A 21686-nucleotide genomic window follows, 5' to 3' on the forward strand; every position below is an offset into this window, starting at 1 on the left:
AACAGATATGAGGTGATATCTCATTGTGGTTTTGATTTGTATTTCTCTGATGATTAGTGATGTTGAGCATTTTTTCATGTGCCTGTTGGCCAACTGTATGTCTTTTTTGGAAAAATGTCTATTCAAGTCCTCTGCACATTTTAAAGTTGGGTTGTTTGTTTTTGTTGTTGTTGAGTTGCATGAGTTCTTTGTATATTTTGGATATTAACCACTTGTTGGATACATCATTTGCAAATATCTCCTCCCATTCAGTAGGTTGCCTTTTCATTTTGTTGATTTCCTTCGCCATGCAGAAGCTTTTTATAGTTTGATGTAGTCCCACTTGTTCATTTTTACTTTTGTTGCCTCTGCTTTTGGAGTCATCCAAAAAAATCATGACCAAGACTGATGTCTTAGAGTTTACTGCCTGTTTTCTTATAGGGATTTTATGGTTTCAGGTCTTATGTTCAAGTCTTTAATCCATTTTGAGTTAATTTTTGTGTATAGTGTAAGACAGTGGTCCAGTTTCATTCTTTTGCTTGTGGCTGTCCAGTTTTTCCAACACCGTTTATTAAAGAGACTGTCCTTTCTCCACTGTATATTCTTGGCTCCTTTGTCATAAATTAATTGACCATATATGCAAAGGTTTATTTTTGGACCCTCTATTCTATTCCATTGATTTAGGTGTCTGTTTTTATGCCAATACCATACTGTGACTTCCTTCTTAACAATAGAATATGGTGGGATAACTGTGACTTCCTTCTTAACAATAGAATATGGTGGTATAACTGACTTCCAAGGCTAGTTCATAAAAGGCACTGTGGCTTCCTCCTTGCAGCCTCTCTTGGATTACTTTCTCTGGGACAGTGCCATATCAAGCAGTCCTGTGCAAAGGCCCACATGATAAAGAACTGAGGCCTCCTGACAAGAGCCAGAACAAACTTGCCAGACTTTGAGTAACTCCCAGTTGATTCTTCAGATAACTACAGCAATGGCCAATGTCTTGACTGTAAGCTCATGAGACCCTGGGCCAGAACCACCCAGCTAAGCTGCTCCCAAATTCCTGGCCCAGTGAACCTATGAGATAATAAATATCTGTTGTTTAAGCCTCTGAGCTCTGGGGTAATTTGTTATACAGCAATAGATAACTAATACAGATTTTGATACCTAGAAGTGAGTACTGCTGTAACAAAAACCTAAAATGTGGGAGTAGCTTTGGAACACAGCAGAGGGCAGAGGTGGAAGGACTTTGAGGAAAGTGTGAGTAAAAGTTTGAAGAGTCTTTAAGAAATTGTAGAAGCATGATGACTTTTGAGGAAGTTATGGGTGAGTACTTAAGGGAAAGTGAGAAAAATCTTTTTGGAAATGGGAGGGAAAGGGATCCTTGTTATGTAGTGGCAAAAGCTGTTGTTGCCTGACATAACATGGAAAGTAGAAGTTGTGGATCATGAATGGGGTGATAATGTAGCTAACAAGATTTCCAGACAGTGGTGTTGAAGGTTCCTTTTGACTTCTTCTTGCTGTATTAAAGTGCAAGAGAAGAGGAATAAATTAAGGAAGAATAGTTAAAAAGGAGTTAAGACTAGATAATTCTGAAAATTCCTGGCCTCTCCAGATGGCAAATGATACTAAAATTAAGAAATGGCTTTAAAAAAAAAGAAAGAAAGAAATGGTTTCTGAGCAAAGGTCAAATCATGGGCATTGCCAAGAAAATGGTTAAAGAGGAAGCCAAGAATGTGGCTATAAAAATTCTTTGTTAAGACCTCAGAAAGAGGGGCTTCCCTGGTGGTGCAGTGGTTGAGAATCCGCCTGCCGATGCAAGGGACATGGGTTCGATCCCTCGTCCGGGAAGATCCCACATGCCGCGGAGCAACTAAGCCCTTGCACCACAACCACTGAGCCTGTGCTCTAGAGACCGCAAGCCACAACTACTGAGCCCGCATGCCGCGACTACTGAAGCCCATGTGCCTAGAGCCTGTGCTCCGCAACAAGAGAAGCCACCGCACTGAGAAGCCTGTGCACGGCAACGAAGAGTAGCCCCCACTTGCCGCAACTAGAGAAAGCCCGTGTGCAGCAACGAAGACCCAATGCAGCCAAAATAAAACACCTCAGAAAGTTCACATAGTGCCTAGAGAGCTATTCAATTAAACAACTGAGCTTCTAAGAAGCTTAAGTGTGTTGTATTAGATTCCTAGGGCTGCCGTAACAAATTCCCACAAACTGGGTAGCTTAAAACAACAGGAATTTATTCTCTCACAGTTTTGGAAGTCAGAAATCTGAAACTGAGATGCTGTTAGGGTTAGTTCCTTCTGGAGTCTCTAAGAGAGAATCTATTCCATGCCTCTCTCCCAGCTTCTGGTGGTTTCCAGCAATCCTTGCTGTTTCTTAGCTTGGCGACACATTATTCCAATCTCTGCCGCGGTCGTCATACGACTTTCTTCTCTGTGTCTTCTGTGTCCAAATTTCTCTCTTCTTATAAAAACACCATTGGATTAGGGCCCACTCTAACCCAATATGATCTCATCTTATTTTGATTACATGTATAAAAGATTTTATTTCCAAATAAGGTCACATTCACAGGTACTGGAAGTTAGGACTTGAACATTTCTTTGGGGGCGGGGGGGATATAATTCTACCCCACTACAAGTATTGTCCTTCAGCAATCCCAGCAGAAGCCCAAGGTAAAAAAGAGATTATATAAAAAAGATTTGTGGGTATAACTTTTGTTAATGGCATGAATCTCACTAATAGTAAAAAGAAACACTGCCAGCTTAAACTGAAAGGTACAGAGGCAATACAAAATGAAAAGAGACCCTTTGGGCCCTCAAAATTCTATTGGCAAGAAGCAGGCTAAAAAAACTATGAAATTGCAAATCTGGACTACTTTTCATGGAAAAGAATGACTCATAGGGTGGAATCAAGAGCCAGGAAGGAGGAAACAAGAGCTACAGAGAAGCATTCCTGGGTAGAAGTAGAACTAAGTCCTAATCAAGGAACGTCCAACATTTATCCAGACAAACATTAAAATTGCTATCAATCAGTGATTTCTTTGTGCCTTTCATCTTCTCCCTTTTTAAACAGAAATCTCTATACCTGTTTATTATACGCCTGTCCCATCACTATATGTTGGGTACATGAGGGGTAGAAAACTTGCCTCTTTGGTTTATAGACCTCCACATCAAAAGGAATTATGTCTGAGGAACTACACCCAAAGAGCCTCATCCACACTTGGACGTAAGTAAATGACAACAACCTGGATTTCAAGTTGATGCTGTACAGGGACAAGACTTTTGGTGGGTCTTGGGAGGAAGTGAATGTATTTTGCACATGGGAGAAATGTAAGTAATTTCTGGCCAAAGGTTAAACTGTGGTAGTTTTCAAATATGTCCACAAATTCTTTAATACTCCTCCCCTTTAAGAAGCAGAGCTTAATTCTCCTCTCCTTGAATGTGGACTGGACTTAGTGACTCAGTTCTTACAGATAAAGTATGGCTGGAAGGACAGTGTTTGGCATTACGGTTTTTCCCTTCTTCCTTTCTCTCTCTTGGATCACTTACTCTAGGGGAAGCCAGCTGCCAAGTCGTGAAGACACCGAAGAAATGCTATGGAGAAGTCCACACAGTGAGGAACTGAGGCGTCCTGCCAACAGCAATGTTAGTTGACCCATCTTGGAAGTGGATCTTCCAGCCCCAGTTTAGGGTTCAGATGACTGCAGCCACAGCAGACATTTTGATTATAACCTCATGAAAACCTTTACCAAAAACACCTAGCTAAGCTGCTCCCAAATTCCTGACCCTCAGAAACTGTGAGCTGATATATGTCTGTTGTTATAAGCTGCTAAATTCTGGGATAACCTGTTTACACAGCAATAAGTAACTAATATACCCTCCCTGCTTGCTAGTACAGACATACCTCAGAGATATCGCAAGTTTGGTTCCAGACCATTGCAATAAACAAATTTTTTGGTTTCCCAGTGCATATAAAAGTTATGTTTACACTATACTGTAGTCTACTAAGTGTGCAATAGCATTATGTCTAAAACATTGTACATAAACTTAATTTAAAAATACTTTATTGCTAAAAATGCTAACCATCATCTGAACCTTCAGCAAGTTGTAGTAGTAACATCAAAGATCACTGACCACAGCTCACCATAGCAAATACAATAATGAAAAAGTTTAAAATATTACAAGAATTATGAAAATGTGACACAGAGACATGAAGTGAGCAAATGCAGTTGGAAAAATGGCAGCAACAGACTTGCTAGACGCAGGGTTGCCACAAACCTTCAATTTGTAAAAAACGCACTATCTGCTAGGTGCAATAAAGTGAAGTGCAATTAAATGGGGTATGCTGTACAGTTGGCCCTCTGTATCCACGGGTTCTGCATCTACGAACTTAATCAACCAAGGATTGAAAATATTGGGGGGGAAAAAACTCCAGAAAGTTCCAAAAAGCAGAACTTAAATTTGCCGTGCACCACCAACTATTTATATAGCATTTACATTGTATTTGTAACTATTTACATAGCACTGTATTAAGTGTTACAAGTACTCTAAAGATGATTTAAAGTATACAGGAGGATGTACATAGGTTATTTGCAAATACTACACCATTTTATATCAGGGATGAGAATCCTCAGATTTTGGTATCTGCGGGGGGCGGGGGGTGGGGGGTCCTGAAACCAATCCTCCCGATGGATACTGAGGGATGACTAACTAGAAGAACAGTTTATCACATGCTTGAACTAACCAATAAGTAAATGGTAATAATCAAGTTTGAGAGAGAGCCTAGTTCCTTGAAGCTCTAAAGCTGATCCTATACAAATACCTGGAATTGCCAGGGACACCTCAATGGATCAGCTGCTGATTTCCCCTTTATTGGCTGCTTACCCTCTGGAAGTGGATGTTGGTTCCACCTCAGCAGTGACAGAGAGAGACCGCTCAGGGTGACCCCAGTAAGTGTATGAGCTGTTGTTAGGAGATTATCTTCACTTGATACATACAGTATTCACACTGAATTTTTTTTTAAACCAAAACTTTTTCTTGTTAAAGTACTAGGTAGCCAAAAGGCATAGGGGAAGAGGTGTATGTATTTAATTGTAGCAACCCATAGAAGAGAAAAATCAATCCACAGGGTCTAGAGGGGTATGCTAAGACCAGATAAGAGTATTCACGTAGTCTCCAGAGCTGTAATCTCTCTAGGTTTTCCTCCTAGCTCCCTTCTCAGACTCCTCTACTTATTCCTCCTATCTTCCAAACTTCTAATCAATGAGGGCCCAGAGCTCAATTCTCTGAGCTCTTCTATTTTCTATCTTGACTCTTTTGGCAATTTCATCCAGTTTCATAATTTTAAGTATCATAAAGAGGCAACAACTTCCAGATTTTATCTCCAGCCAAGACCTCTGCCTACTCAACATCACCACTTGAATGTGTAATAAGCACCTCAACCTTGTCATGTCCAAAACTGAACTCTTAGATCTTCTCCCCCAAACCTGTTCACCCTAGTATTCCACATTTCAGCTGATGGTGGCTCCACTTTTCTAGTTGCTCAGACCAAAAACCTTTTTGTCATCCTTAACTCTTCTTTCTGTTATACCTCATATCCAATCTGCCAGCAAATCCTATCATGTCCATTATCAAACTTTATCTAGAATCCAACCATTTTTTTGCACTAACCCTCATCCAAGCCACTAGTATCTCTAACTTAGATTAATGCAACAGCCTCTTAAATGGTTTCTCTGCTTCTGTCTTTGCCCCTGTGCCTCTTGTACACACACATACCCCTGGCCATTCTATTATCAACACAGCAGTTAGAATGATCATTTTAAGACATAAGTTAGACCATGTCATTCTTCTGCCCTAAACTTCCTACTGGATCTCCACTGCACTCAATAAAAGCCTGTATAACAGGCTACCAGTCTCTACATGATCTCACACTCAGCTCCCCAGCCCCAGCCCCAACAACTGCTCTGTGACCTCATCGCCTACTATTCCCCTCTCTTACTCTGCTCCACACTAGACTCTCCTTGTTGGCACATTCTTGGCTCATTCCCTCACTTCCTTTATGTCTATTCAAATACCTTCTCAACAAGGCCTTTGCTGACTATACTTTTTGAAACATCACTTCTCCCACACTCCCTAACTCCCTTCCCTGCCTTTTTTTCCCCGTAGCATTTACTACTGCTTAACGCTCTATCAATTTAATTTATTTTGCTTGTCTGTCATCCCCCATTACTACGTAAATTCCACAAGGGCAATCATTTTTTACTGTTTTGTTCACTACTGTATGCCCAACATCCTGAATAGCACCTGGCATAGTAATACACAAATGTTTACTGAATGACTTAAGAGATCCTAAGATGGGGTCCAATCAGATGGACACTGAAAGACATATATAATCTATTAAGATAAAAAAAGGAGATTATAAAATAGGTATAGTAAGACTCCATTTCAATTATATAGGTGTAGGTATCTCATATCTATATGGGAAAAGATCTACATAATTATGTATCAAGGTATAATAACTGTGGCTATTTCTGGGTAATGCTGTCTTTTTAATCCATGCCAAAAACCAAAACAAACCTACTACTTTTAAATAACAACAAAAAAAGTTAACAACCGAAAAGAAGTCATTTCTCAAAATCTGAGTTGTGATCAGTGGTCAGAAAATGTTAAGTCCCAGAACCTAGGGTTAACTTCAGGAAAACATATTCTTAAGGAAGGAAATCTTAAATGTTAAGAGTACCACACTAAAATAAAAGATAGGTTTTAATGTAATAAGTGCAAACTAAAGGGTGTTAATCTCTATGAAGCCAGGAAAGTATGAATGTATTAGTGTTGATCTAATACAAAGAAAAGGAACAAATGACAAACATAAATACTTTTCCATCCTAAAAAAAAATCATTAAGATGAAATATGAGGACTTCCCTGGTGGTGCAGTGGTTAAGAATCCACCTGCCAATGCAGGGGACACGAGTTTGAGCCCTGGTCCGGGAATTTCCCACATGCCGCGGAGTAACTAAGCCCACGTGCCACAACTACTGAGCCTGAGCTCTAGAGCCCATGAGCCACAACTATTGAGCCCATGTGCCACAACTATTGAAGCCCGCAGGCCTAGAGCCCATGCTCCACAACAAGACAAGCCACCACAATGAGAAGCCTGCGTACCGCAACGAAGAGTAGCCCCCGCTCGCCACAACTAAAGAAAGCTCGCGCACAGCAATGAAGACTCAATGCAGCCACAAATAAAATTAATTAATTTTTTAAAAAAAGATGAAATATGAATAATTCCTTAGGCTTATCACAATCGAAATGAAATTTCTCCAAAAGACTATGCAATTTCCTTCGCTGACTCTATACACACCAAGCAACCGTCTGATTGTTTTTGATTTCTTGATATCTAGGAAATTCAAAGACATTATTAAGCTAATAAGCAGAAATGAGTTTTCCAGTCACTGAAACAGAATTCCCCGAGTTGTAAATTAATAAATTACTCTTCTGGCACAGGTCAGATAATTATTTAAGGTTAGATAAGATGACCTGATTACACCCAGATAAACTATCATTTGAAAGCTGCAGATTAGAGGACTTTAGGCACACTCAATAAGTATTTGCAGAATGGATGAACAATTGAAGACTTACCCTTCTTTATATGAGCAAAAAAGGCTTCACTCATGTCAATGAAAAAGCCAAAGAAAATATATCTCATTTCAGGAGAGCTCCTTAAATTGGTGTGAGGAGCACATTAATAATCCCACAAAGGCTCATCTCTGACATCTGATTTCTTAAATGACAAAGGACTCTGTCTACAGTAAAATGGGTGGAATTATGAGAAGCCTGAGATGTAGCCCATGGAAACCACTAGCTGAAAACCCGACAAGCAGGATAAAAAGTTATACTACTTCTTAAATCAACAGGACAAACTGTTATCAGGAAGAAGCCAAGCCAGAATTTAATCAATAAAAAAAACCTATAAAATACAAAATTGTAAAGTGTTTTCAAAACATTGGATGACATTATAATGACAACTACTGTAAAGTAATAACAATCATGTAGAACAATCTGAGTAGACCTGCTAATTAGGCAGAGTAGTAACATGCCCCAAAGATGTGTTGTGTTCCATTTACACTTATGTGAAAGAAAAGAGAAAATAAATTGAATTTAAAACTTCCCAAGTTCAACTCACTGACACACTAGTATGTGCCCCTTGGAAGAAAAATTTCTGAGAAAGTTAGGAAAATGCTTAATTCTTTTTTTTTTTTAATTGGGAAGACTATAAGATACTGTTAAAATTTTTTCAATTATTTTGAAACATTCATAATCCCACCAAATACAAATATCATCATTTTTGCCATATCCTGGCTCCAATATTTAACTGGCTTCATACCCTTAGGCAATTTACCTAACCTCTCTGTGCCTCAGTTTCTACTGTAGAATGGAGATATTCACAGTAACTTCTCCAGAGAGTTATAGTGAAGATTAAACAAATACCTGAAAAGCACTCAGACTAGTACCTGGCACAAAGTTAGCCATTATAACTACTAATTCATATGTTCCATACATACCTCTTAGCAACATAATTACAATTAACCATTCATTCAACACAAATATATACAATGTCTACTATAAAACAGACACTACCTAGAAGCTGGGAATACAAAAATTAATAAAATTCCACCCTAGACCATTAACCCTAGAAGTAACTGAAAAGGTTGTAACAGATCTGGTCCCCCAAAAGATTCTAGGTCCAGATGAAATTACAGGTAACTTTTACCAAACCTTTAAGGAATAGATAATTCCTTATTTAAAATACTCCCAAGCCTAAGAACAAAGCAAGATTTCCCAGTTCATTTTATCAAACTAATACAACCCTGATACTCAAACTTGATAAAGATAACACAAGAAAATTACCAGCTCCCTTATGAATTGATGCAAAAATCCTAAAAAAGATTAGGAAGAAATCAACTCCGATAGTGTATTAAAAGATTAACACTCCTTGACAAAGTAGTTTTTATTCGAAGCCTGTTGAATTCAAACTGTTGGTTCAACGTGAGAAAATCTATTAGTTAATAAAATGCATTAATTGTTTAAAGGAGAAAAACTATAAGGGTCATTTTCATAGGACTGCAAAGGTCATTTGATAAAATCACTAGTCATCCTCAATTAAAAGCCCAATAATAAATTAGGAATAAAATAAACCTTTCTTAGTGTGATAGGAACCATATTAGGAACCAAAAGTGAATACGCTTAATAAAGAAACACTAATTCACTCTCATTTAAGTCAGGAAGAAGACAAAGATGGCTACACTTAGACAACTTTGTTTTGATAATATAGTCAATGCAACAGATAAGAAAAAATAATGAGGCATAAACATAGGGGAAAAATACAATCAATATTTGTATCAATCAATTGATACACCTGCTAATCTAGAAACCTTAGAGAACAAAATGAAAAACTATTAGAGCTAATAAGAGAATTCAATTAAGTAGCACAGGGTTGGGTAACAATCTATCTAATAATCAGTTTTAAATTAAGTGAAACTATAAAACTTTACTGAGTAACATAAAAAAGAACCAAACAAATTGGGATATGAGCCATGGGCCTAGATGAGAAGTTTCAATATTATAAAAAGTACCAACTGTCCCCAAATTAATATGAACTTCCAATCAAAATCCCAATGGGATGGGAGAGAGGTCAGAGATTGACAAATTGCATTTAAAATTCATTTGAAAGAGTAAATGTAAGAGAAGCATCCAAAAATTTTTGCAAAGGAACAATAACAAAGTGGACTTTCACTACTAGCTATCAAATCATACTATAAAATTATAGAAAGTAAATCAGTAAGACATAGGCACAGGAGTACACAAATAAAGATCAGACCGTAACAGAGAATCCAGATAGAGATGAATATGAAACTGTATATATAACAAAGGTAACATTTCGAATCAGATGGATTATTCAATAAATGACACTACAAATATCTATATACTCATACTGGGAGGGGACAGACCCTTAACTCAAAAAATACACAAGAATAATACACTCACCACCAGACGTGTGGGCACAAAACACAAGCCAAGCCAGAGATCCTCCCTGGGAGTTGATAGATGCACATATCCTCTGGGATGAATGCTCTAATGTTCTTATAAACTTGGAACTACCATTAGCTATCTTTCATTTTACACAGGAGAGCTATCTAATAATGATGCCAACAAAGAGAGAGACAGATGAAGACAGACAGATGAAGATAACATACTGATTGACCATCTAGATCCATCTAAGAACATCTAATTTACATCCGTGGTTCTTAATATTGCCCCTACACAGCAACTTAGGAATCCAAGGAGATGGTTTTGCTAGTTACAGTAAATGGGGTAGTATCATTCATATTTAGTAGCTAGGAAAGAGCAGTGCTAGTCACCCTGCAAGAAATGGGAGGAAAGCCAGGACCAAAAAGGAACTGTCCTCCAGCGTGCATAATTTTTAAACATCCTGCCTGGACATTCACTTGGGGAATATCTGTCTATAATTAACTGAGCCTAAACTCAACTCCATTCGACACAAAGTATTTCCAACTTGGTTTTAATATATACTGAATTAATTAATTTATTTATTTATTTATTTATTTATTTATTTATGGCTGCATTGGGTCTTCGTTGCTGTGCGCGGGCTTTCTCTAGTTGCAGCGAGCAGCGAGCGGCAACTACTCTTCGTTGCAAATCAAAACTACAATGAGGTTATCACCTCACACCAGTCAGAATGGCCATCATCAAAAAATCTACAAACAATAAATGCTGGAGAGGGTGTGGAGAAAAGGGAACCCTCTTGCACTGTTGGTGGGAATGTAAATTGATACAGCCACTATGGAGAACAGTATGGAGGTTCCTTAAAAAACTAAAAATAGAACTACCATACGACCCAGCAATCCCACTACTGGGCATATACCCTGAGAAAACCATAATTCAAAAAGAGTCATGTACCACAATGTGCATTGCAGCTCTATTTACAATAGCCAGGACATGGAAGCAACCTAAGTGTCCATCAACAGATGAATGAATAAAGAAGATGCGGCACATATATACAATGGAATATTACTCAGACATAAAAAGAAACGAAATTGAGTTATTTGTAGTGAGGTGGATGGACCTAGAGTCTGTCATACAGAGTGAAGTAAGTCAGAAAGAGAAAAACAAATACCGTATGCTAACACATATATATGGAATCTAAAAAAAAAAAAAAAAGGTTCTGAAGAACCTAGGGGCAGGACAGGAATAAAGACGCAGACGTAGAGAATGGACTTGAGGACACGGGGAGTGGGAAGGATAAACTGGGATGAAGAGAGTGGCATGGACATATATACACTACCACATGTAAAATAGATAGCTAGTGGGAAGCAGCCGCATAGCACAGGGAGATCAGCTGGGTGCTTTGTGACCACCTAGAGGGGTGGGGTAGGGAGGGTGGGAGGGAGACGCAAGAGGGAGGAGATATGGGGATATATGTATATGTATAGCTGACTCACTTTGTTATAAAGCAGAAACTAACACACTATTGTAAAGCAATTATACTCCAATAAAGATGTTAAAAAAAAAAATAGATCCAGAGGTGATCCAGATACTGAAGTTACCAAAAAAGGGCTTTAAATTAACTATGACTAGTGTGTTCAAATAAAGATGGAGAATATCACCAAAGAATCTGAATCCATACAGCAATCAAATTGAAATTTTAGAAATGAAAAACATCATATCTGAAATAAGGAATTCATTTGATAGGTTTAACAGTAGATCAGAAACAGCAGAAGACAAGACTAACGATACTGAAGGTGGGTCAATAGGAAATATCCAAAATGAAGTACAGAGAAAAAAAGAATTAAAAATATGGAAAGATAGATTCTCACAGACATACAAAAATATATAAACAAGAAGGAGTGTTCAATGCATTATAGTTTATAATGATGAAAAAAGAAAATCTAAAAGCTCTCCAATGTTCATCATTCGGGAATTGTCTAAATTTATTACCATACATTCATAAGATGGAATTCTGTTCATGTGTTTAAATGCGACAGATCTGGTAGGTCTATAAAGTAATGACATGGAAAGTTCGACAAAATATCCTGCTATATGAAGAAAATTAGATAATAAAGATATCTAATTAGATATTGTCCCTGCCCCCATGGAGCAGTGAGAAAAAACTACAACAGGTATAAACAGGTACGTAAATTGGATTTTTTATTTTCCATATAAACACAGCAAAATCCATTTTTACACATCTCTAATGGTTGGCTATTTTCTTCCTAAGTGTGTACTTAGAATGAAAATGTAATATCTGGAATTTTCTGATGCTACAGCAGGAAGTAGTCTCTACTTAAGTGGGAAAAAAACCCCCAACAAACAGCTAATGACTATACAGTCAATAATGTTTACACAGATAATATTGTGAAGTTTCTTTTCACAGCACATCTAAATAAGTGTAACAGAGAAGGACCCTATGGGGCCTTCCTGGGACAGACCCCACCATGTCCTCTGCCTGTCTCTTGTCTCTAGAAAAACTTTAGAATAAAATTAATCAGAGAAATGGGAAAATACAGAAGCAAAGGAAAGCAGTCAAACAAAACCAAATAATAGTTTAGTCGTTAAACAAAGTCAAGGACCTTTAGTTCCTCTTCAAGGGCTACAGATAATATTCTGAGCCATAGCTTTTGAGCTGTTTTGCAGATACTGAAACCCATACCAGGTGGAAGAAGTTAACTACATGATGACCAGACTGTAGCCATGACATAAGCTACTCCATCTTACACAATTCTGAGAACTGGCCTCAAGGAAATGGGAATAAACCAACCCTGGAACTGAAGATTAACTGTACTTAAAACAATCAAGATGATGCTGATCAGACCACCGCATGACCAACTTCAAGATGACTGTCAGAGCTGACTGTGCTGTCCTGCACATAGCCCCCTCCCTCTGCCTATACACCCCTGAAACTCCCCTTTCAAAGCTCTTGCCCCCTGATCAGAAGCAGGGGAGTTGACCTTTGGACACAAGTCTGCCTTCTCCCCAGGTTGCCAGCCTCCTAAATAAAGCAATCTTTCCTTTCCTACCAACACTGGTCTCTCAAGTATTGGCTTTTGAAAGGCAAGCAGCTGAACCTGAGTTTGGTAACATAGGTAAAAAAAAACAGGTAGGTCCATTTAAAGAAAACATTAAATAATAATAATGATGATGATGATAGGAAAAAATTCATCAATACAGTACTTAAATGACTAAAATGCAGAAAACACTGATTTAGAGCCAAAATCACTGAGTTCATGACATCCACAAAAAAGGGGTCGGGGAGGGGTGCCCATGGTTAATATATTTTACAAGCAATAGGATTAAAATCTTCAGAAGATTGCTATAACACTGTTTAATATAAAATAAATGTTAACTCTATGCTACAACTAATCTGAAATAACATGCCACATTCTATTAGCTGAAGTAGCTAATAAAATAGCTAATTAGCAGACACTGACAGGCTGACCCCAAATCCATTCTCAACAGCCTTCTCCCTTGCCACCTCCTACTACAAAGGACAGAAAAGCTAAATCCATGCTCTCCTAGCTTTCTTTACAGCTGGGTGTGGGGAGCATGTGACAAAGTGCCCAGGGAATAGAATTTTCCAGGCAGGAAGTGAAGAGGTGGAAATGGAGCAGTGAAAAAGATTTCCTTTCCTTCAAAATATGGGACAAATAAACTGGTGCTATCCCTTTCCCCTTTCTTCCTGCCTGAAGTCCTAAGGCAGTAAGCATGAGGGAAAGACGAAGAGAATCACAGAGATCCAACCCTAACATGGTTGACACACTGAACTAATTTGCTGTGACCTACCTACAGACTTCTTGTTATGTGTAAGAAAAAAAAGCTTGTTTGAGCCATCATTAAATCAGGTTATATGTTGCTTGCATGTTACTAAGGTAATATGATTATCAGTAAAGGACATGTGAGAAAAGGAAGCTCATGTCTTTCTCCCACTCTTACTATCAGTTAAAGAGACAATGTAGTAGCAGAACAGACCACAATTTCCTATGGTATGAAGAGGCAAAGCAACCAAGGAGAACTGATTCAAGCTAATATCTTCACATTGATATTTTATTAGTCTGGCAAGGAATTTTTGAGCAAAACATTTTAAAATCTGACCCCTGCTTTCTTTAACTGTACATGACCCAGCTCAACGGCTCTGTGAGAAGAGTGTATACAGCCTAGTGCCTAAAAAATCCTAGGCATTTGGTAAATGTTAGTCACCTTCTTCTCTATTAGATTGCAGACAGGATATATGGCTGCCTAACGGCATTCATATTGTTTTTAAGCATTCATACAGTAGAACTGACAAATTAGGGTAAATCTCCCCATTCTTATTTGACAACTAAAAAAAAAATCTTCTTGAAAGATTTTATTTCCATTAAAGGAAACGCAGCAGAAGCTCCATTTGTCCAACTGGCAAGAAATTATCAGCTAATAATCAGAGAAACACAAGATGATCACTTTACTTAGATGTCCCAACTCTCTTATTAATTTAAGGGCTGTGAACAAGGGCTGCTACCTAAAATGCTTAGATCCAATTTCTCTGGCCAAACTGAGATTATTTGATCATCAAAATGAATACTGATTAAAACAAAATGCATGAGTCCGGGCTAAAATAAGTAAGTAGACTGATAAGGTAGGGCAGGGAGAGAGAAAAACTTTTTTTTTTTAACAACAGATTGTCTAATAGCTGTAGAAAGAATCAAAGAAACAGAAAATCATTATTGTATAGCCATTATAGTAATAATTCAGGCAAGAATCATCAATGGAGTCTAATATCATTAGGTAAAAAACTATTAGAGAACCAGATATTTACTCAATCTCCAAGTATCACCCCAGATTATATATTAATTACAAAAGAGAAGGGGCACCTTTATAAGAAAAATTTGGCAGGCACTGCCTTAACCAAATGGTCAAACTTAACATCACCCATGATGGGTCAAGCTGACATCATGTGCACCCTCTGTTATGATACACCGAGAGGATATATCATTTATTTTGTATTCTTGCTCAGATATTTAATCTGAATGAAGAAACAATCAGACAAATCCAAATTAATGGACATCTTGCAAAAACCCCAAAAAACAAAAAACTAGTCTTGACTCTTAAAACTAAGGAAGATCATGTGTGGGTTTTCCAGCTGGCAGCACGAACTAGAAACCCAGCCATTAGCAAGCATTAACCACCAGACATGTAAGCAAATAAGCCTGCAAATTTCAGTCAAGTCTTAAGCTTTAAGTCTTCTAGCTGTGGTCCCAGACATCACACAGCAAAGACAAACTATTTCCCCATACCCTATCCAAATTACTGACCCAAAGAAACTGTGAGAGAGAATACATGACTATTACTGTTTTAAGTCACCAAGTTTTAGAGTAATTTGTTATGCAATAATAGATAACTAACAGAGGCTCTAATAAGGCAGAATCTCAATTTTCCTCAATAGTACCGACCTCATAGGGTTACTGGGAACATTAAATGGGCTAATGAATATCAAGCCTGGCACAGTATGTATTCTTCATGAATGCTAGCTAGTATTAAAATAACTTCAATTTGTGCAGTTAGAAGTATGAATAGAAGAATGCATAAGGTGCTTTGGGAAAGCACAAAAGAAGAGCGTTTGATACAGTCCTGGGGGTCATGGGAGGCTTCCACAATTCAGTGAAGGACTGATTAATTGGGTTAAAAAAGCAGTAGAGGTACTTCTGCCAGAGAAAACAGATTAAGAAAACATACAGAAGCATGAAACAGTATGGCATATGTAGAAAACTACAAGTTTCGTATTGGTAGAATAAAAAAAAGCAAGAAGTGACCAGAAACAAGGCTGCAGAGGTCGGGAGAGCCCAAAACCTCTATATAGAGGGCCTTGTATATGAAGTTATAGACCCCATGACAACGGATTTTAAGGCAGGAAGTGATACAGATCTGAAAATTGAGGCAGATAATCCTGCAAGGGTAATACGGGAGTAAAATTAAGAATGATAAAGCTTTGAAGGAGGCTAATGCAATAGTGCAGGCAAACAAGAAAAGATGTAGATATGAACTAGGGGGAAAATGGTTGGACAAAATGGGAGTTGAGAAATAGGAAAAAAAATCAGAAAGACTTAATGTTTGATTGGATGTGTATATGAGTTGGATGAGACAAAGAAAAGATTTTAGATTAATGCCTAGGCAGAGAGTGGTACTTCCAATCAAAATCAGAAATAAAGAAAAAGGATCAGGTCTGGAAGAAAAGAGTTTGGTTTCCATTTTTGTGAGTTTGTAGTACCTATGGAACATCCAAATAGAAATGTCTAACAAGAGGTTATACATTCGAGTCTTAAATTAGGGAGAAAGGTCAAAAAGAAATATAGATTTGGGAGTGTTTGTATACAGGTAATTATTAGAACTGTGAGAGAACCTAATAATGGCCAGAAAACACTTACAGAGCAGTATTCTCAACCAGAGACAATTTTGCTCCCCCAGGGGAACATGTGGCAATATCTGGAGACATTTTTGGTTGTCATAACTTTGGGGGAGGGGGGGTTGGTTACTGCATGTAGTAGGTAGAGGCCAGGGATGCTGCTAAACATCCTACAACACACAGGAGAGCCCTACAGAACAAAATTGTCCAGCCAAAATGTCAATAGTCCCAAAGTTAAGAAACCTTGTTGAAGGGTAAGAAGGAAACCAAAATGAAGGAAACACCTTAGGAAAACAAATATCTAGAAATACTATCCACAAGAAGGAGAAGTCAGAAAATAGGTAAGTCAAGAAAATATACTATCATGGAAGTCACAGAAGTAGAGAATTTCTAGAGGGAAGAAAAAGACCCAAAATGTTGAATTCGGTGAATTGGACCCATACAATAAAAATTTTAAAGTATCCACTGGGTATGTAACCAGAATAGAAGGTCACCAGGGATTTTAGTGAAAAAAGGGCCAGACTATAGTAGCAGAAGCATAATGAGAGATGAGAAAGTGCACAAAATAAACATAGGCTCCCCTTAAGAAATCTTATTCAAAGGGGAAGGAAATAAGATTAGGCAGTAACTAAAGCAGTGGTTCTCAACGCTGGCTACAATCAGAATAACCGAAGGAGCTTTTAAAAATTACAAATGCTTGGACCTCACCCAGAATAATGAAATCAGAATCCCTGGGGGTAGGGCCCAGGTATCTGTATTCTAAAAAATATCCTCAGTGACACTAATGTATAGCCAAAATTGAAAACCACAGAGCTAAAGGAGGAGGGAGGGGTATAAGGGGACGGGGCAGGGAGCAGTAAAGGGGGAAAAGAGAACAGCAAGAAGAAAATGAATGAAACAAAATCCCAAAAGAAATAGGTACATGGGCTGATGGAGTTGCTTTGAAAAAAAGAAAGGATACCTCATCTCAGGAGACTGGAAGGAAAAATAAATACTGATGTCAAAGAAGTTGGGCACAGGGATTTGGGGAATTCATGCCTAAAGTCCTAATTTTTATAATGAAGAATAGAAATAAGCTGCTGAGAATCATCTACTAGATAGGAAATTCGGAGACTGAAATGTAGTGATAGTTCAAAATATTTGCAGAGGGAAATGCAAATTAAAAGCACTGATAGTTTAATGGAGATTAAATGCCCTTTACCAGCTGCAGGGGCACCAATGGGCACATTTATATGATTTCCTCCAGCAGTACTTATCCATCGCCAAGTAAAGGAGCATGGAAAAGTGGACCACAGCACTGACTGGCAGTTTAGCGGGTGGGAGAAGAAGCACAGGAGGTAAAAGTTTAGATGAACTTTAGTTGAGGAGTTCAACAATAGGGTCCAAGCCAGGTAGTAAAGGGAAAGTAATATAGATACAGTTTAACTGGCATAGGAAATGATGGATTTACCTCTGAGCACCATAAGTTATTAAAAGTCTAAGATACCATTTGGCTTTTGTCCTAGACAATCCCATTAAATCAGACTTCCCATATCTTATAATTGTCCTAAGAAAGACTGTCTGCAACTAACTTTGAAATTTACAAAATATAAGATGAACTAATGGACAAATCAATGGATAGACATGTGATAATGTAAGTATAGTAAAATATTAATAGTAAAATCTAGGTGTGTGGAGGGGAGGGAAGTGTAGACTCTACAACAGCAGTGTCCAATAGGACTTTCTGAGATGATGGAAATGTTTATAACCTGTGCTGTGAAATATGGTGTCTACTCGGTATCTGTGGCTACTGAGCCCTTGAAAAGTGGAGAGTGTGACTGAGGAATTTTGAGTCTTTTTAACTTTTAATTAATTTAAATTGATATAACCACATGTGGCTAGCGGCTGCTATCTCAGTGCAGCACTAGATGCATATATCCCTGGGTTCAAGTCCTAGATTCACCACTGATCCAAGTTACCTTACTTCTCTCAGTCTTAGTTTATTCTTGTATAAAATGAGAATAGCAACAATACCTACCATGTTATATGGATTAAATGAGATAAGCAGAAAAAGCATGAAGCACAATCCTATGCATACGGCAGACACTTTAGAAAAATTAGTGTTTATTATTCCTACTAAATGGGATCCATGAGATCAAGGACCACCATCTGTTTTGCTCACCATTATATCCCCAGTATCCAGTACAAGTGTCCCAGCATAAAAGACACTCAATAAATATTTGTTGCATGAATGTTTTGCAGAAGACTCTATATCATTATTAAATTTCATATTAAGTCCATTGCTCTAATCTATTGAGGTTTTTTTGAATCCTAATGTCATCCAGTATATCTGCTATCCCTTTCAGTATCTTCTGAAGTTTTGACAAACATATCACTGATACATTAATCTGAAATATTAATAAAAATATTAACCAGAGACCTATATCATTAGTTTTATCATCCTTCAGTTTATCATCATCAGTAAACTGATACTAGTTGAGTAGAGACACTCAATTTAGCTTCATTTTCATTCTGTATATATATCCCCATCTTGTCCACAAAGGTAATAAGTATGAAAACCTTATAAAGATTAGATTATGTCAATATGTCCTTCATTGAAACTACCCTTTAAAAGAACTTAAATAACAACTTTGCACTCACCTTTCAAAAGCAGGGGATCTATCAGGACGAGTACTTCCTCGAGATCTGTATCTTTGAGTCACTGACAGCCGTGGAGGCCGACTTGGTCCCCAGAAGTCAGTGTGAGTTTGGTGACCCCTCTCATTGGCTCTATTATCTTGGTCCAGTAGACTGCTACTTAGAAAGGGTCTAAAATCTTGGAAAAACATCGTGGGGTCCAAATGGTCCCAGAACTAGTAAAAACCAGAAATAAACCACATGTTACTGATTTTAAGAAAAGGAGAAAGAGGAAACAGGAAGAAGAAATACTGAAAAAAGAGAGGATTAACTTTTAACACTTCAAAATTCAGCAGTTCCGAATTAAAGAAATGTATGCTTCTCCAATTTCGGAGGAGAAAAGAGAAGTCTTTCAAGTATATGCACAGGGGGAAAAAAATTTGCATACCAAGAAACTATTTCCTTCATATAGAAACAAGCCAGGACTTCCCTGGTGGCGCAGTGGTGAATCCGCCTGCCAACGCAGGGGACACGGGTTTGAGCCCTGCTCCGGGAAGATCCCACATGCCACGGAGCAACTAAGCCCAGGAGCCACAACTACTGAGCCTGCACTCTAGAGCCCGTGAGCCACAACTACTGAGCCCGTGTGCTGCAACTACTGAAGCCCGCGTGCCTAGAGCCCGTGCTGCGCAACAAGAGAAGCCACCGCAATGAGAAGCCCGCGCACCGCAACGAAGAGTAGCCGCCGCTCACAGCAACTAGAGAAAGCCTGCAACGCAGCAATGAAGACCCAATGCTGCCAAAAATAAATTAATTAATTAAAAAAAAAAAGAAACAAGCCAATGTCTGGACCTTAACACTGAGCTCAGATCCACATGCCTCTGACCAGTTTCCCATACTAAAAATAAAAACTTGAGCCAAAGGTGATCATGAACTTCTGTCCTAAGCATAGTCAACCATCTAGATCAACATTACAACCTTGTGTTTTGTAACAATGACATCCACATTTCCACCATAGAATAAAGTACGATTAAATAAAATGGATGTATTTATACACTTGTAAAAAAAGGCAGCATCCCCACAAAGTGAAGACAGGTGTCTATAAAATACTTAACTTATAGAAGGTTCATCAGAAAGCTGTGGCAAAGCTGTGACAAAGCAGTGTAAGAATGCCTGATAAGACCATTCTATTGTACACACTTTTTACTAAAAGGGTCTTGGTGAGGGGAGTGTTTGTTGGGTTTGGCCAAGGAATCACTAAACAAAGAGTAAATGGAAAAAAAAAAAATTACCCCTGAAATAATTTAAATTTTATTTATCTGTTTATCCATCCGCCTGTTGACGGCATTTGGGTTGTTTCTAATTTTTTATGATTACAAATAGTTGCTATGAACAATTATGTACATATCTATGGCTGAATCATATGGCTGAAGTATTTTTATCTTTTTTTAAAAACAGCTAGCCTGTTTTCTACAGTGGCTGTACCATTTTTACATTCAATTTCAGTTGCTCCATAGCCTCACCAAAAGTTAATATGGTCAGTCTTAAATTTTAACCATGCTGTAAGTGGTATAGTGGTATTTCATTTTGGTGGTGTTTTTTTTTGTGGACATGCCACGTGGCACGTGGGATATTAGTTCCCCAACCAGGGATCGAACCTATGCCCTCTGCAGTGGAAGCAGAGTCCTAACCACTGGACTGCCAAAGAATTCCCTCATTGTGGTTTTAATTTGCATTTCCCTAATGACTAATGATGTTGAGCTTTTTTTTTTTTTTTTTTTTTGCCATCTATATATCTTCTTCGGTGAAGTAGATTGTTCAAATCTTTTGCCATTTTCTGAAACTGGGTTGTTTTCTCATTATTCCATTTTAAAAGGTCTCTACATAGCCTGGATACAAGGTCTTTTTAAAAAATAAATTTATTTATTTATTTATTCATTTTATTTTTGGCTGCACTGGGTCTCTAGAAAATAAATTTATTTGTTCAATAAATTAAGGAAAATTAGAATAGTTTTTTAAAAAGAATAAGAAGCATTAGAATGACTACCAGGAGCAGTGGATATTGAAAGAAAAATAAAAACAGTGCTCATCCTCAAATCAGCTCAGGGATGCCTGGAATATAAGGCTCAAAAATAAATGGAAATTAAGAGGTTTATAATATGCTGGCTGGGAAAGAAAGGACTCTCAAAACAAATCTCAAGACTATGGGTGAGGGGCTTCCCTGGTGGCATGGTGGTTGAGAATCCGCCTGCCAATGCAGGGGACCGGGGTTCAAGACCTGGTCCGGGAAGATCCCTCAGGCCGCAAAGCAACTAAGCCCATGCACCACAACTACTGAGCCTACGCACTAGAGCCCGCGACCCACAACTACTGAGCCCACGTGCCACAACTACTGAAGCCCGCACACACCTAGAGCCCGTGCTCCACAACAAGAGAAGCCACCACAATGAGAAGCCTGTGCAGTGCCACCAAGAGTAGCTCTGCTCGCAGCAACTAGAGAAAGCCCACGCACAGCAACGAAGACCCAACGTAGCCAAAAATAAATAAAATAAATAAATTTTTTTAAAAAAGACTATGGGTGACTATGGCAAATTCCTAAATTTTATAAAAATACAGAGTATCCAAATGTCATTCA

General features: G+C 38.1%; 1 protein-coding gene across 2 annotated transcripts in view; it reads right to left on the reverse strand.

Moving 5' to 3' along the window:
* Positions 1–21686, reverse strand: part of RNF115 (ring finger protein 115) — a 59345-nt gene that overhangs the window by 9252 nt on the left and 28407 nt on the right. For both annotated transcript variants that reach the window (XM_059929470.1, XM_059929478.1), the window contains one exon: positions 19076–19287. In XM_059929470.1, coding sequence (XP_059785453.1) covers positions 19076–19287 — 212 coding nt within the window. The remainder of the gene's footprint in view (positions 1–19075; positions 19288–21686) is intronic.

The sequence above is a fragment of the Balaenoptera ricei genome, chromosome 1 (genome assembly GCF_028023285.1).
Source record: "Balaenoptera ricei isolate mBalRic1 chromosome 1, mBalRic1.hap2, whole genome shotgun sequence".
Lineage (NCBI taxonomy): Eukaryota > Metazoa > Chordata > Mammalia > Artiodactyla > Balaenopteridae > Balaenoptera > Balaenoptera ricei.